Below are 18,097 nucleotides of genomic sequence, written 5' to 3' on the forward strand. Positions count from 1 at the left end.
TAATCAAGTGGTACGTGCAGCTACACTCACCTGTTGCTGTGCCGCCGCGAAACTTATAAATGTTATGTAATGTTTTGTTTTGTTTGTTTTGTCCAATTGTTTGTTTTGTCTAATTAACTGTAATACTAACTCTAGATACATAAGTCATTGTTACCTAACCCTATGGACGTCAAGTTCGAAATAAATATTTCAATTCAATTCAATTGATAATATTGACATCGAGTTCATGTCATTTCAATATGGTCAATTTAGTGACTAATATATAGACACCCATAAAATGGAACAGGCACTAGTAATGGGGTGGTATCAATGATTAAAATCGTCAGTTTTTAATCGCTGGCAACATTTTACCATAAACAAGACAAAGTGATATTTGTTAGTTTGAAAATTAATGGCGCCATACATCCCATGACTGGAGCAAAGGAACAGTTTTAATTGGTTAATAATATTGAAACCAATTTCAGTAGCTTTCACTAAATACATAGAAAACATAAAGGACGAATTGGACATTCAACTTTTAAAGCATAAAGCGGTAGAAATTTTACAGATGTCGGTGAAATTTCAAAAATATTCCAAATTATCTCTTAAATGTTCCATGATTGGTGCCGTTAACATAAATAGAAAAAAGGCGGTACGAAGAATACCATATCCGGGTAATTTGCCGCCGGAAAATTATTTTTTCTCACACTTGCTTTGAAATGATGACATGACTTACGTCAAATTAGGTCCGGAAATACTACATATCAGGTGCGATGAGTGAAGTAAGTAAATATTCTTTATTGCACCAACAATTATACATTTTACATACATGTAAAACTACAAATGAATTTTAAAGGAAAATAGAACCAGGTAACAACAGGCGGAGATGATATGTAAAGGAGTTTCATACTGCCTTACACACCTAGGACTGTAAAGCAACCTTCTTTTGTTTTTTATCGTCAAATTGTGCTGGTGTGTATCGTTAGCTTGGTACGTTGATTTGTTGTGCATATTCGTTGTTAAGAGCAATTCCTAGCTGAGCAACTTTTCAAATCTCGAATTTCTGAAGCTATGTTTCTGTCGCGCTGCGGTGGGCGGGAGCCGGAGCTATCTAAGTGTGAGTGCGCGCACACAGACGCGAGACTCGCTCTGTGCTCGCTCATTGCGCGCCGTTCCGTCGACATCGCCCGCGAGCCAGACGGAATTTATTCTGCGCTGCCCGACGCAAGTTGTTTTTGTTGTTACCACGTAATATTGTTTTTCATTTTTATATTATACTGTATCTATTACACCCTAATACCAAACACCCTATCACCTGTACTAAATGTATTTTACACCTATGATGACGAAATAATAAATGATTGATTGATTGATTGATATTAATTACCATATAGGTAAAACTGCAAAAAAGAATGATGTCTCAGCTTCGGTTGTCGTCGTACAGTCAAGTGCAAAAATATGTATCGAAAGAATCGTCTCATAAATATGGTACTACGCTCTTATTACACTGGAATAAGATGCTATGGGACATATTTTTGAGTAAGATGTGTACACCCATATTTTTACACTTGACTGTACCTATCCGTATCAGTAAGTTGGGAGTGATCATGGTGTGATGTGAAATTTTGTAAATAGGTATAAATATACCTATGGTTAAACTACAATCTATTTAACTTGTAGTACGATGGGGCTAAATCTGGGTAAAGTATGTTGGGATAATGCCGGACAATTTTGGGACCAATTGAGAGAACTCGTGAAAAAATGTTTTTTCGAGATCTCAACACGTGACAGATTCTTGAAGTACGTAGCGAATCGTTAAATAATAACCGTAGATTCGGCCTGAATTTTGGTAATCTTCAATATAGAACGGTTTTAGTTTTGTACCTGTGTAAAGATGAGATATACTTTTTTTTAGGGTAACGAGTGTTTTGCCATCAAGGGAGAACATTGGATGGTGAAAAAAAGTTGCTTCTAATGGAAAGAGAATAAGGTATCACAAAGAAATAGGTCCAGTGTCTACCCTTTTGTATCCGATCTTAACCCTGATACAAAAATTGGTAAAATTGTGGCTCTCAAACTTTGATACCTATGTCATAACATAAGGCAATTTGATAAGTAAACAATGTGCTAAGAAACCTCTTATTGTGAGGTTTACCCGAAGTAATAAAAAAAAACCACTAAAATAATAGATACGTTGCGAAGTTTTGACAATTTAAGATTTCGTGAACTGTACAGGTTTAGGGAAAGTGTAAATGTATTGTTTATTGAATGGAATGTACTGGAAGATATTAAGTACTTAAGTAGGAGGGACAAAAATCAAAATAAAAAATAATCGTGCCCAGTCATTTTTTAAGAAGGTCGCCAAAAAAATAAGAATCAAACTTAGAAATCAAAAAGACTAAGTAGTTCTTTAAAAAGGTCAAGGTCACTGAGAGCCCATCTTGAAGTCTTCTTCTTCCTCGCGTTGTCCCGGCATTTTGCCACGGCTCCTGGGAGCCTGGGGTCCGCTTGACAACTAATCCCAAGATTTGGCGTAGGCACTAGTTTTTACGAAAGCGACTGCCATCTGACCTTCCAACCCAGAGGGGTAAACTAGGCCTTGTTGGGATTAGTCCGGTTTCCTCACGATGTTTTTTCCTTCACCGAAAAGCGACTGGTAAATATCAAATGATATTTCGTACGTAAGTTCCGAAAAACTCATTGGTACGAGCCAGGGTTTGAACCCGTCTTGAAGTATGGAAAATAATTAAAATTGCGATTTTGTTGGTTTAATTTTGCAATTATGTATATATATATAGTTGATATACAATCTTTTTTTTTTATAAAATGTAAGGATCGTATGTAAAGAGTAAAGTAAATATATAGGAAAAGAGAGCCCTCTTGAAGCATTTTAAGGAAACTAATTTCGAAGCCCTATCTCTATTTTGTATCCGAAACTAGCAATGTATGTATGCGTGCACATCTACATATGCATCCGTATGTGTAGTTACTTTATTGCGAAAAATTGCTCATTTGCTATCTATTTTACTCGATTTTGTTATAAATTTCAACATGTATCATCATCCCTATACAATATAAATACTCTTTATTGCACACCTCAATAAAAGAAAACAATACAAAAGAAAACATACACATAAGCACAGGTAAACAACATGCGGTCTTATCGCTAAAAGGCAACCTTTGGGTTGCGGAAATTAAAAAAATTACATTGTCAGTAACCGTCGCGCTGGTAGTGGTACTGGATAAAAATAATGGTACGAAAGTGTGATCAAGAAAACAATAAATGTGATAATTAAGGTCAGTAGGTAAATTGAAGAAAATTTAAAGTTTGATAATCACTGCTGTTTTTTAAATAGGTAAAGATCTGATTGTTTCTGGTCCGATCTTTACCTGGAAGGGTCAAGATCGGATATCGGTCTACAGCAGTGCTAGGTCTGTTAACACAATTACAAAAACACACAGTTTCATCACAATACGCAAAATAAATTACAGAGCGAAGATCGGATAGAAGGAAGAATTCGCGAAATTTACCTTGCTCTCTGTGATTGCACATAGCACAAGCCCGACTCCCTGAGCGACGCGGGGACACTGACAGTCGAGGCGCAATGAAATGGCGTCTTACACAATGTTGCCAACATTAAAAAATAAAGCCAAATTAGGGGGAAATGAATGTCCTACGTTCTTCACCCGCATCCGGTATTTACCCAACATACCTTAATCGTTGAACCGCCGCATTTCAAAATGGCCCTTATTTTGATATCGGCTAGCCGTAATGTAATACGGCGGATTATACAATACGACTGCGATACTTATATATAAATCCCCTCGTCAATGTAATTTCATTAAATTTGCTATCTAGTGGCAAACATCAAAGTAGTTAATCTTTTACTTGTGACGCACAAGTGTGAGCAATGTAAAGTACTATATTCCTAAAAAAAAATGCCTACTACGTAATAAAAGAAAATGTGATTATTAAATTATAATACGAAAGGTGGTCAAATCGCAAAATGCTGTCGTTTTATTTAAAATAAAGAAATAATTAGACCAGTTCCGAAAGTACCGGGAAATCCCGGTTCTTTAAAACAGTACCGGTTCTGCAATCCCTAATAAGGATGTTATGCCCATCACTATTCCTTCTGTGTACGTATATTTAGAAACTGTCTCCGCCTCCAATTCGTGCGATAAGGACAACTGCAGCTCGGACCGAAATTCACTCGCAAAAAACTCAAAAATCGAGGTTTCGCTCTCGACTGTTTCCTCCTCCAAAACGCAACTAATCATTATGAAATTTTGGAAATTGCAAGAGGAAGAAATAATCTATGCCGCTATGTTTTGATTTTTTGGATATTTTTTGTCATATTTGTATACTGTGCCTTTTTTTACAGCCAATTCAATTTAGCCGTTTTTGCGATTTTCGAGGCGCTGTATCTTTCTTCAAAATAAAATAATCCAAAAAAGCAAAACATAGCGGCACAGATATTGATGATATTGATCTTATTTGAAAAAATCACTGCTCTAGGTTAAAAATCCAGGGAGGAATCAGTCGAGAGCGTTTGTATGGAAAAATCGCAACTAGGAATTCCTCTTAAGCAACGGCGGTGGTGCATCACGCAGGCGCGCGGACTTACGCGCGTAAGGTTGTACACCGCTGGTAGAGTGGCGAGCCGAGTAGGTCGCCACAAAAGAAATTGACTAAAATTTTTTGTTTTAATTGCAAGTTTGAGAAAAGCACTATACATATCTCGGCGAGAAACGGGATTGCTGGCCGCGTATCTCTATCCGGCTTCGCTACGCTCAACCGTATATATCTACTTGACCTGCGACCCTACGTTTCCCGGCCTCTGTAGTAATGTACTATTAACGATAAATACTCTGTGTTAACAAGGGAAATTTTATTATCTAAGTGGTACAAATTGCAGTGTATGTGTAATTATATTAACATTATTCGTTATTATTTTGAACGTCAACGTTGAGTGTACTGATCCAGGCAGCTGCGTCGGGTGTGAGATGCAGCAGATCTTCTGGTGGCAGGTGGCGAAGTTTTGTAATAGTTATGTTTTTTGTTTATGAGCAATAAAAAGGGTTTATGATTACCATTCGTACTTTTTGAAATAAGGTAAAAAATCATTCGTTTTCCTGAATCATTGTGTGAGTGTTAGGGCCCTATTTTCTTGTGGTCGAAGAAATGTTTCTGCGACGTAGGGTGTGGACTGTAGGTAGGTTGGAATAGGCGGAAGGATGTAGAAAAGAAAGTCCCAGGTTATTTGAAGAGGCAGGAGGGTCGAGGTCGGAGAGGGCTTCTTGTTCCAGAGAGATGTTGCTCGCTTGGCTGCTCGATCGGTAATGGTTCTGTACGGGCGACGCGCGCTTCTTTTATTAGGCCTATATTTAACCGCCTCGTCCCCCGCACCGCGCACCTCTCCTGCCTCTTCCCTCGGGCGATTTTATTAAACTTTTCATAATATTACATGTTTTGAATTACTTAATTCTACTTATTTTAATGTATTTTATTCCAATTAAGATCTACTTGACTTATCCTAAGACTATTCTAATAAGATTCCTTTATTTCCTATAGAGGGGCAAAATCTGTGTCGTGGGTGTTTACGGCCCAGATACAATACAATCCAAATACTCTTTATTGCACACCTCAATACAGAAACAATACAATTAATACAACACATGTAAACAACAGGCGGTCTTATCGCTAAAAAGCGATCTCTTCCAGACAACCTTTAGGTAGCGGAATTAAAAATATATTGCCCAGATATTGCCCTACTGTGCTCAATAAAAAAACAAAACAATAAACTCTTTATTTCGTACCTAAAATTAGCAATTTTTTTTAGCTATTTACATATCTACCTAAACTTATGCTAAAATAGGACTTTATTTATCCGTCGTGTACCTACACATTGGCCTACAGTCGATCTTTTTTTTTATATATATTATAGGACATTATTACACAAATTGACTAAGTCCCACAGTAAGCTCAATAAGGCTTGTGTTGAGGGTACTTAGACAACGATATATATAATATATAAATATTTATAAATACTTAAATACATAGAAAACACCCATGACTCAGGAACAAATATCCATGCTCATCACACGAATACATGCCCTTACCAGGATTTGAACCCGGGACCATCGGCTTCATAGGCAGGGTCACTACCCACTAGGCCAGACCGGTCGCCATCTGTGAAGGGACACCGGCTTTTTATCGGGGAATGGTCATTATGCTCCATGTGTATAAGGACCCGTCGCTGGCGGAAACGTTCCTAATGACCATGGGGCATGAGGACCCTTCTTTGTTGGAAAGCCACATATTGTTCAAATGTAGAGCTGCAGCCAGAGCAATGGCTAGGTAAATTTTTAAATACCACGTAGGTGTGAAACAAAAACGGAGCGTCCGCGGGAGGAAATATAAACCGTTATAAATTCTTGTGGATTATCTATTGCTTAACTTTGAAAACCTGTAACACAACACACGTACCGTACGGAAAAAAATATAAAGTGTGTATTTACACACATCTACAGCGTGTATTTTTGATACGACCACACTATTTACTATTTTGTATAGGCCTCAATGAACAAACGTTAATATTATGTATTATAAAGCCCCATTTACACGGCGCGACCTGCATGCAATACTCGCATACCTCGACAGAGTACAAAAAAAAAATGACAATACCCCAATGTTACGAAAATCGCTTGCAAGTTCTTGATCAGTACCCCTAGTGTAAATTTAGTCGATAGCGAAACGTGACGTACGCGTTTGCGTTAAGTCTCATTTTGTATGGGTTTTTAAACAGCGCGCCAAGCGGGACGTTTTGGAAAGTCAAAAATCTCATACAAAATGACACTTAACGCAAACGCGTACGTCACGTTTCGCTGTCGAAAATATTTACACTAGGGGTACCGTATAAATGGTCCTTAATGTACAACTATTACTAATTTTATTACTTTTTTTTATTGAAAACGTCGAACTTACTAACGCGGCGAAAGTGAGGACTATGTACGCAAAACATAGCCGCACGGAATTTTTCAACATATAAAATACCCTTTAGTGATTAAAGCTAAATTGGTTCATTGCGCTCAAACGTAGGTCTCGATTAAATTTGTGGTTATATCAAAAATACAAGCCGTATTTTTTCGTTTCAGTTACACCACATGGAGAATGGACTTGCAAACAAGAGGAGATACAAAGCGAAGCTAGCACAAGTTCTGACAATCAGGCAAAAATAGAGAAGCCAGGAAAAAAGAGGCAAAAGTTAGAAAAATGTAAACTTTCAACTGAAACAAAAAATAATGAAGAAAACGGAACATATACATGTGATATTTGTGATAAAGTCTATACAAACAAAAAAAAATTGGTGACGCACTTGTATTACCATAGTACCAGTAAGCCTTTTTACTGCAACATTTGCAACAAAAAATTCTCGTCTCATAAATACGCGAACCAACACAGACGTACACACACTGGGGAAAAACCGTATTTTTGCGATATCTGCCAAAAGCATTTTAGAACTCCAACTGGTATTAATAGACACCTCCGTACGCACCGGGGCGAGAAGCCTTACTCTTGTAAAATTTGTCAAAAGAAGTTTACGTGCAATACACAGATGAACAAACACATACGCAGCCACTCTGACGAGAAGCCTCATCGTTGCGAAATATGCGAAAGACAATTTAAAGAGAAATCACACTTGACTGCTCATTCCCTAATTCACAAAGGAGATGAAGCAAAACGATTTTTCTGCGAGCAATGTCCAGCGAAATTTAATCAAAAACACAAATTGGCTACTCACGCACGCACTCACTTAGGTTTTAAACAGTTTGGATGCGAAACTTGTAAAAAAAGGTATACAACAAAATACCAACTTGTCAACCATATTAGAAAAACGCACTCAGGAATAATACCAAGTCCAAAACCAAAAGTATATTTATGCGAAATATGCGACAAGAATTTTGTATCAAACATAGACTTGGAAAGACACAAACGTAGCCACGCAGGCATTAGACCGTTTTCTTGTGATGTTTGTGGCAAAAGTTTTTTCCAAATAGCGCATTTATCGTCACACAAGCTCACGCACAGTGGGGAGAAGCCATACACGTGCGATATATGCAACAAGCAATTTGCAGTTAAAGGTTACTTGAATAAACACAAACGAATACACACTGGTGAAGTTACGTATTCATGTAATTTGTGCGATAAGGTGTTTAGACATAAAGGTAGACTGGAACAGCACTTAAGAAAGCATAATCATGAATCTGAATGATGTCCGTTAAGTTTGTTACACACTATAATTATGTTTAGCTTTAACATTAAACCGCACCGCACCACACCGCAGCCGGGGTGACTATTTGGATGTGCCACACGAGATCTTAATTCTTTGCACCAAATTATTCAATTCGATTTCGTTACCAATGCCTTATTTTTGCACATATCCAATAAATTGTTTTAGAACATTTTCTGGTTTTATTTATTATTTTATTGTGAGCTCCGAAGCTAAGTTATATATATATATATATAATATATACGAACCTAGCCGCCGCCATTTTACAATCTTTTATTTAATTTGCCCTGTTAGTATGTATGTATGTTTGTATGAGTCAAATCTTGAAAGCTAAAGGACTATACGTCAAAATGGTCCCAAAACCAACAGAGTTGAGAATTTGGTCATTAGATAAGTAGGTATTTCTGTGTACTTCATTTCGTTCTATAGATAGGCACCAAGCGGAATTCCATTGCAGAACTGAGATATTTGTATTTTAGTCAAAATGTCATCACCCTTATTACCTAGGCAATAGAGTCCACCGCTGGGCGAGCGCGACGAATGGCTTGCCGCCCTTGCACCGCCTGGGCTATCAAAATCTCTGCCAACTTATCTTGGTCTGACTTGACACACAGACAGCGAAGTCTCAATAATAGGGTCCCGTTTGACCCTTTGGGTACGGAACCCTAAAAACACAGAAAAGTTCGATTATCTCGAAAACCATACAACACACACACACACACACACACACACAAACACACACACACACACACACACACAAACAAACACACAAGAATAGATAATAAATTGTTGTACATTCTACCTTAAAAATATATATACATAAGTTGTTGCAGTTGTTATAATTCTATTGTTTTTGTTTTTCTTAAGTAAAATGCTAAAATGCAATAACATCGAAAGATAATATATGTACCTATACGAACATGTTATATTGTAAGCAAAAACATCCTGTGGAAGAGCGGTGTTCTCTTAACACAAGTATCTTAAATACTCACAAAGAGGCACCAGCACAGCTACTGTAAACCTAATCATAGTTACTGAATAAAAGTATTTTTATTTATTTATTATTTTATTTTATCTCGAAAACCATGAAACTTTTACTAGACCTACAAGCTATAAGTGCATTTTCTGGACCAGCCTAAGGTGCCCTGTCGGTGGTTAGAAGGGTTAAGGTAAGGGCACCCGTAGAAGAAAAAAATGTTTTTTTAAGAAAGAAAGAAAATACATTTATTTAACGCCACAACACATTACATTTGGAAAAAAGAATAGAAATACTGAGAAAAACATTGGACGCTAAAATAGGATCCCCACTCAGCATAATGCCGCGGCAATCCGTGGCGCTGGTTGTCAGTGGGGACCTGACTTAAAACTATGATAGTGGCGACACATACGCCAACGAAACAGAAAACAGACAAAAAGGAACACAAAAAAAAAATATAGTGACGAAACCGTGAGTAGCGTGAGGAAACCGGACTAATCCCAACAAGGCCTAGTTTATCCTCTGGGTTGGAAGGTCTGATGGCAGTCGCTTTCGTAAAAACTAGTGCCTACGCCAAATCTTGGGATTAGTTGTCAAGCGGACCCCAGGCTCCCATGAGCCGTGGCAAATGCCGGGACAACGCGAGGAAGAAAAGAAGACAAAAAAAAATACATATTAAAAAAACATACTACCAAAAATTTTTATACTACGTCGGTGGCAAACAAGCATACGGCCCGCCTGATGGTAAGCAGTTTCCGTAGCCTATGTACGCCTGAAACTCCAGAGGAGTTACATGCGCGTTGCCGACCCTAACAACCCTCCCTCCCCTCGTTGAGCTCTGGCAACCTTACTCACCGGCAGGAACACAACACTACGAGTAGAGAGTAGTCTAGTGTTATTTGGCTGCGGTTTTCTGTAAGGTGGAGGTACTTCCCCAATTGGGCTCTGCTCTATTAGATCTGGAATGATATCCGCTCTGCTGTGCCCTACCACACAAAGCGAGATGACATTCACAATGGCTACCTATACCTCTCTTGTGGGCGTAGTTTAAGGACGTACCCGGGTCCAAGGGTATGTGAATAACGAATGGTAAAACTAATCTATATCAGGCAAATTGTACTTAAACGCATATGTTGTCTACAAAGATGATTTCTATTTCATAATTTTCATAATTCTAGTCTTTAGCAATACACAAGTAACTTTTTCTTTAAGACACCACGAACACATATATGTGTAAACATTTGGACAAGGACCAGCTTGATAAGCAAACCCCGTTATCCATTGACATTATATACAGTATAGTTTTGGTTACAAATTTATTTAGTTTAAAAGACACTGCATCTACTTAATTTTTCTGGTTTAACCCATTGGTTGACTGGTAGAGTATACCTTAAGGCATTAAGTCCGCCATTTGTACCTTTATGTATTGTGCAATAAAGATGAAATAAATAAATCTAAGGATGGGCCTTACGGGCACTTACAATGTTGCTAGTTCAGCGGTGTCACTTACGAACTCGCGCCAATCGTGCAGTATAACACAACTAGTTGCGACCATCGCGCACGTGATGCGAAGTCGTCAACCAATCGCGTTGTGGCGTTAGACTGCACGATTGGCTCGAATTCGTATGCGTGAGACCGCTCTACTGGCCCCATTCTTATTGCCCGTAAGGCCGGGTCCTTAGATATATGTCAATGCCGTTAACAATATTGTTAATTGAAAATACGGCTTGACAAAATTATTTACCATAGTCAAAAAAAATAAAATCAAAGTTTATTTGGTATCTAGTAGAATTTAAACAATATTGGTAATTGATACCTCCTGGTAAGTATGGCAATACTTGTGTTAGGGAAATACGTAATACTCGTAAACACTATATAACTTCACCGTTGGTGCCCAACTTCGCCCAAGTAAAATAGTGGCTCTGTGAGCTGTAAACCTCGCATTAAAATTCATAGTTATTACAGCTTACTCGCAATTGTCTTAACTTAAGTGTAATGGTACTTAAGTCCTTTATGCCAATTTCGACCATTTTGAACATTTCCGATAAAAACGAAACGACAAAAATCTATTTCACTACTGAACGTGCTTACAAAATTTCTCGAGATTCGGTTGAGAACTGCGACCTGTAGAGGAGAACATCCGGACATACGAAGGCAGTTTGCCTGAGTCAAAACTCAAAACCGAGACCTTCGCTGATACTTCGGTCAATTAAAATAATAATTTTACCAAGAAATAGATATGTAATGAATTTAAAATAAATAGACGGCGTAAAAATAGGTTACAAGTAAAAAAAATAAATTCTATTTCGCCACCCGTTCCTGACTTCGCCTAATATTTTATTGTAATGAAAATTATAATAAAACGTATTCTTAAGTGTTGAATTACTAAACGCCCACGATTAAAGTTATAGTAGAATCATGATTTAGTACTAGTTAAGCCGTCGTTATAAAGGCGAATTCAGGATAGGTACGTATTTTCGATAACCCTTATTTGACGACCGGTCTGGCCTAGTGGCAGGGTCACTACCCCTGCCTATGAAGCCGATGGTCCCGGGTTCAAATCCTGGTAAGGGCATTTATTCGTGTGATGAGCAATGGATATTTGTTCCTGAGTCATGGATGTTTTCTATGTATTTAAGTATTTATATATTATATATATCGTTGTCTACCCTCAACACAAGCCTTATTGAGCTTACTGTGGGACTTAGTCAATTTGTGTAATAATGTCCTATAATATTTATTTATTTATTTACCAAGTCCCACCGTAAGCTTAAGAAGGTTTGTGTTGTGAACTCGGACAACGATAAATATAATAGATATATATATATATATATATAGATAGGAAACACCAATGACTCAGGAACAAATATCCGTGCACATCACACTAATAAATGCCCTTAGCGGGATTCGAACCCAGGACCATCGGCTTGATAGGCAGGGTCACTACCCACTAGGCCAGACCGGTCGTCGCTAAATGATCATTCTGTGTCCTAATTTACTATGTGCGCTTACATTATCGCACTTCAATCTCTTTCTAAATGCCTAAGTTCTAGATAACAGTAGGATTTTCTTTGAATTTAGTATTTTTGTAAAATGTACTACGACATACTAAAAATCACATCAAATAATAATATGCAGATTTGCTCTAACTTCCAGTGATCAGAATTTTCCAGTAATCCGTGTTCTGTTTTTTTCTTCTTTCCAGCAAAGTTCTTGGTACAGCCTAGACGTGGGCGAAGTTGGCCCTGGCTCACGGCCTCGCGCCTGAATGGGCTAGGGGGCACATTCAAAGAAAAGGGCCTCGCAGATGCGACTTCGCCTACGGCTAGATTAGTACACGCTACGTCACTGTACGACTATATATTTAAATATACATGAATATCAGCTCTATTTACATATTCTGTTTGAGCTAACGCTCAAATCTCAATTAAAATACTATAAGTAATTTGATTTGTGTTTCATACTCGCATTTCATCACGATATCTACAATCCTGCACTACAAGTTTCTGTTTGGCCCAAATGGCTGACTAGTAGATGCTTTAAGACATTTAAGTCCGCCATTTGTACAATTGTATGTAGTGTAATAAATTTTAAATAAATAAATCCCTCTGTAATATGAATGTAGATATATAAATCTCTTAACCTAGATTTATCTTTTTTTTTTTCAGTCCCTCCATATGAAGCGGTAGGCGAGCATCAGGCGGGGCCAAGCTTCGACGTGGCGCCAGATTTTAAAGGAAACAAAACACATATAATAAAAAATATCAAGATCAAGGTTGAAAAAGGAACTTTCACTTGTGACACGTGTAATAAAGTGTTTACAACCAAAGCTCATTTGACCAAACATTTTAGAAATTACCACGGCCCTTTTTGTTGTGATATTTGTAGCAAAGAATTCAAGTATCGCTCTCACCTGTATAGTCATCGACGAGTACACACAGGTGAGAATACGTACTCCTGCAAAGTATGCGACAAAAAGTTTACATTGTTATCGCAAACGATTAGACATGAGCGCATCCACGAGGACATAAAACCGCACACTTGTGAAATCTGTAAAAAGCAATTCAGACAATCAGCACAGCTGTATATCCATGCGCTAATTCACAAAGGTGAGACAGCAAAACGGTTTTCCTGCAAAGACTGCCCGATGAAATTCACGCACAAATACAAATTGGTCCGCCACGAGCGCGTCCACACAGGTGAGAAACCATACGAATGCACTGTATGTTACAAGCGGTTTACGCAAAATGTTCTGCTCGGTCACCATATGCGAGTTCACACGGGTGATAATCCGTTCACCTGTGAAATATGCGATAAGAATTTTCTGTCAAAACACGATTTATTGAGACACAAAAACACTCACACGGGAAGCAAGCCTTATCAATGTGATATATGTGAAAAAGGTTTTACTCAAAGAGTTCATTTGAATGTGCACAAACTAAATCACACTGGGGAGAAGCGTTACCAGTGCGACGTCTGCCAAAAGTGTTTTCCGTCTTCAAATGGTCTTAATAGACACCTTCGCACACACAGCGACTCTGACGAGAAGCCGTACCGCTGCGAAGTATGCGATAAACAATTTAAGGAGAAAGCACATCTGACTGCCCATTCGCTTATCCACAAAGGAGATGAAGCCAAACGATTTTATTGCGAACAATGTCCAGCGAAATTTAATTACAAATACAAATTGGTTGCTCACGAACGTGTTCATTTAAGTGTTAAAGAGTTTTCTTGTAAAATGTGTAAAGAGATGTTTACAGAAAAATACCAGCTTGACAACCACATAATGGTAAAGCACCCAGAGAAAATTTCAACACCAAAGGTTTTTCCATGCGAAATATGCGACAAGTATTTTGCGTCAAACATAGACTTGGAAAGACACAAACGTAGCCACACAGGCATTAGACCGTTTTCATGCGAATTTTGTGAAAAGAGTTTTCTCCAAATAGCTCATTTATCGTCACATAAACTCACGCACAGCGGGGAGAAGCCCTACACGTGCGACATATGCAACAAGCAATTTGCAGTTAAAGGTTACTTGAGTAAGCACAAACGAATTCATACTGGTGAAGTGTCGTATTCATGTAATTTGTGCGATAAAGTGTTTAGACATAAAGGTAGACTGGAACAGCACTTAAAAAAGCATGCTCAGGAAGCTGAACCATCTTAAACCGATACATATAGGAGACACTATATACTTGTACCTATATAAATTCATATTATAGGATGGGACAATATTATACAAACGTATTACTTATTTATTTTAACTTTATTGTATATAAAAAATACAACAGGAGAACTTAATGTCTCTAAGTATTTTCTACCAGTCGCCTATGGTCAAACAGAAATACGTCAAGGTGGGTGTAGTGAGAAAAAAGTAGGTATCTAAGTTATAAGGGAAATTTACTTACTACATAAATATTATAACAAATGTACCAAACCCCACGGTAAGCTTAATATGCGGTGTCGTGTTGTGGGCACAACTATGTATAAAATAGCTCATCACATACATAAATGCTCTTACCGGAAATCGTAGCCAGGATCATCGGTCTCATAGGCAGCTAGACCAAAAGTTCGTCTTCTTCGTCGTTCCCTCATGCCTAAGGATCGCGACCAACAACTATCTCCCTCCATTTAATGCGATCAAGGGCTATGTGGGCTGCCCTCTGCATGGAACCACATGCTTGTCTAATGGCATCCGATCATCTCGCAGGGGCTCTTCCTCTAGCGCGCTTGCTTTCAACTTGACCCCATATGATGTCAAGTTCGAGGCTGTGGTGGTTGCATTATGTGCCCAAAGAATCTGAGAGCCCTCTCAGAGAGGGAGTTCGTCAGAATACCAAAAAACATATGTATACTTTTCGTTACTGCCTGCAACATACCTAAATATGCGACGCACGTAGTTATATAAATAACATGTAAGCAATAGCCTAAAAATAAGTTATGTTTAGAGTCACCCGCTCCCTATATACTTGTAAATCAAGAATATAATACACACACATCTTCGGCAATGTTTGATTTTACTTAAACTCCATTCAACCCTCCAACTATCAACCTGTATGATTTGTAAAATGACTTAACTCGCAGCAAAAATCAAGTTTTGCCTCTCGTTGCGCAACTATGCTATGCTGTAGTCTTATTGCTCGAAAAAGATCTTATTTCATGCAGGTATATTGAAGGACAAAGGCATGTATTGTTCCCGTAGGAGTTATGGATTGTGAAAAAAAGTTACTCCCAAGGGCTTTTAAAAAAAATGTGTCATTCAGTCATACGAACCAAGTAGGTATAAATGAATTTTACTTTTAAAATACTGACGTTTATAATTTATTTTTATTGTTTGTGTTAAATAATACCTAATTTTATTAATTTGATAACCGTTTAGAATATTTTTACAGAATTTTCGATCGTGACATAATGCCAGATAGGTTTGTGCCTTCCATGCCTAACCTGTCAAAGAATGACAATATGGCGGACTAATGTTTGTAATGTCACCGTATATAAGAATTATTTCGCTCAAAATTTAGTTTTTTATCGCAAGTGTGATGAAAAACATTGTGTGTAACTCCGGGGGTAAGAATATTGCAAACTCGAGTCTTTAATTCCTTTCTGCGGCTGTCGACGCTGTCGCGCATCTAAAGACCTCCTTTCCTAAATTTCGTTGCACAATGTACTATAAATAATTTATGTTTTTTTTTTTTACCAGTCTTCTGTGAGCTAATATTATACTTAAAACAATTTTGCACAGATCGTCTTAGTCGTAGATATACCTCCCGGAAATGAAATGGAAATGAACCACAAACTCACCAAAATACTACTGAAAACACCTAGACACCAACTACGTAAATTAGTAGGATTAATTACAGGACATAACACACTTAACAAACACCTACAAAATATGGGTAAAACAGACAGCCCCATGTGCAGAGCGTGCATGGAAGGAGAAGAAACAACAAAACATATTCTCCTAGACTGCAAACAGGTAGAAGTATACAGGAACAAATACCTAGGGACTCCGTGCACACTAGGAGAGGCAATTAGCAACCTGAAAACTTTGCTAGGTTTCGCGGAGGAGCTGGGGTGGTTAGAGTAGCGCTACCTCGTTTCACGCAAAATAGGCACAATGGTTGTCGATTTGCGGAAAATGCCCAGAAGCACTAACTAACCTCCCGGAAATTTACTTATTAAATATTTTTAAACGTGTCAATCTAGTGTTGGTAGCAACTCGAGTCTTGAGTCTAAATTGAAGAACTCGACTCGTTTTTACGATACTCAAAGCTTAAAAAACTTCTGATTCTTTTAAGTCCCGAGTCGAGTCCTTTATTGAGTTCTCCGAAAAGGACTCAAGTCTCTACAAAAGACTGGAGTCTCTAATAAGTTGAAAAGAACTAGAAATTCATCTTAATTATGAGAGTCTGAAAAACTGAGTCGAGTCTTAAAGCAAAGGACTCGAGTCTCAACCTACACTCACGTATTTTAAGAAGATTGCTCGACATTTAGCGATCGGCGTAGTGAGTACGTAAGTAGTAGTAGTAGCGAATCAGTACCGACACTTGACTTCAGGGCTAATAAATCGAAGTTCGTCAATTGCGGGCGTTTTTCTCTGTCACTAATTACGTCTTACTGGGAGTAAAAGAGAAATATCCCCGCAATTGGCGAATTTCGCTTTCGCGGTAGGCCCCCAGATGTCACAAGTGTCGCGACTGACGATAAATGTATTGCCAAAACAATTTACAACAAATATTACAAGCAGGAGTTGAAAATGGAGTTCTGCAGTGGCAGCATGGTTTCATTTTTATCATTTGTCACTATGCCCGTCACTTTCGCGCTTACATACTTGTTAGAACGTGACAGGAATGGTGACAAATGATAAAGAGCCGACCATCTTAGCCCTACAGCTGGGCTAAGATGGTCGGCTCTTTATCATTTGTCACCATGCCTGTCACGTTCTAACAAATATGTAAGCGCGAAAGTGACGGACATAGTGACAAGTGATAAAAAGGGAAGCTGGTTTATCCGGTTACAATATTAGTAGAAAACTTGACTTTTTGGTCCTCGCTACATCTATTGTCAAGTAGCAGTAATGATAAATCCGCTTCTTGACGCTAGATGTCGACTATGAAAAAAAAAAACCGTTTTGGCGAAGAAAATTAAGAAGACCAAGAGTGCTCACTCCATACAATTGTTACCAAAAATACTATTATTTTCGTAGTCGACATCTAGCGTCGAGTAGCAGAACTCTCAGTACTGCTACTCGACAATAGACATCGCGGCAAACAAAAAGTCTAATGCTCAACGATCTTCAGCTAATATAATAACACCGTAACCGGAACTCTATTTTCAACTCCTACCTATCTCTCCTATCTACTCTATCGTTGAGCATTAGACTTTTTGTTTGCCGCGATGTCTATTGTAGAGTAGCAGTACTGAGAGTTCCGCTGCTCGACGCTAGATGTAGACTACGAAAATAATAGTAATTTTGGTAACAAAACCGGTGTATGGAGTGAGCACCCTTGGTCTTCTTAATTCTCTTTGCTAGGGGCCTACCGCGAATACCTTAATTCGCAAATTGCGGGAATCTTTCTCTTTTACTCTCACTAGCACGTAATTAGAGTGACAGAGAAAAATGCCCGCAATTGACGAACTTCGATTTTCGCTGTTATAGACCTGCCCCGGACGCCAGCGTCGCTGTGCGGTGACCTATAGAACATTATCTTATTTCATTCGTACGCTCGCAGCGACCGATGTCAGCGTAGGAGGAAATCAAGCGAACTTTCTCGCAAATGAGGTCATTTTGTATTAAGGACACAGATTCGGATGGTCTCTTACGTCAAAAATAAAACCACTAATC

At 38.3% G+C, this 18,097-nt stretch overlaps 1 protein-coding gene and 1 long non-coding RNA gene across 2 annotated transcripts in view; both read left to right on the forward strand.

The window, feature by feature from the left end:
- LOC133531540 (zinc finger protein OZF-like) overlaps nt 1-15,260 on the forward strand; it is a 35,126-nt gene extending 19,866 nt beyond the window's left edge. Inside the window, exon 2 of the mRNA XM_061869810.1 lies at nt 12,918-15,260. Coding sequence (XP_061725794.1) covers nt 12,918-14,419 — 1,502 coding nt within the window. The 3' untranslated portion in view covers nt 14,420-15,260. The remainder of the gene's footprint in view (nt 1-12,917) is intronic.
- On the forward strand, nt 4,580-7,218 carry LOC133531543 (uncharacterized). The gene is made up of 2 exons (XR_009801549.1): nt 4,580-5,010; nt 7,138-7,218. It is a non-coding gene; the product is annotated as an uncharacterized LOC133531543 (long non-coding RNA).
- Nucleotides 15,261-18,097: the final 2,837 nt, after the last annotated feature.

This window comes from Cydia pomonella, chromosome 25, assembly GCF_033807575.1.
Source record: "Cydia pomonella isolate Wapato2018A chromosome 25, ilCydPomo1, whole genome shotgun sequence".
Taxonomy (NCBI): Eukaryota; Metazoa; Arthropoda; class Insecta; order Lepidoptera; family Tortricidae; genus Cydia; species Cydia pomonella.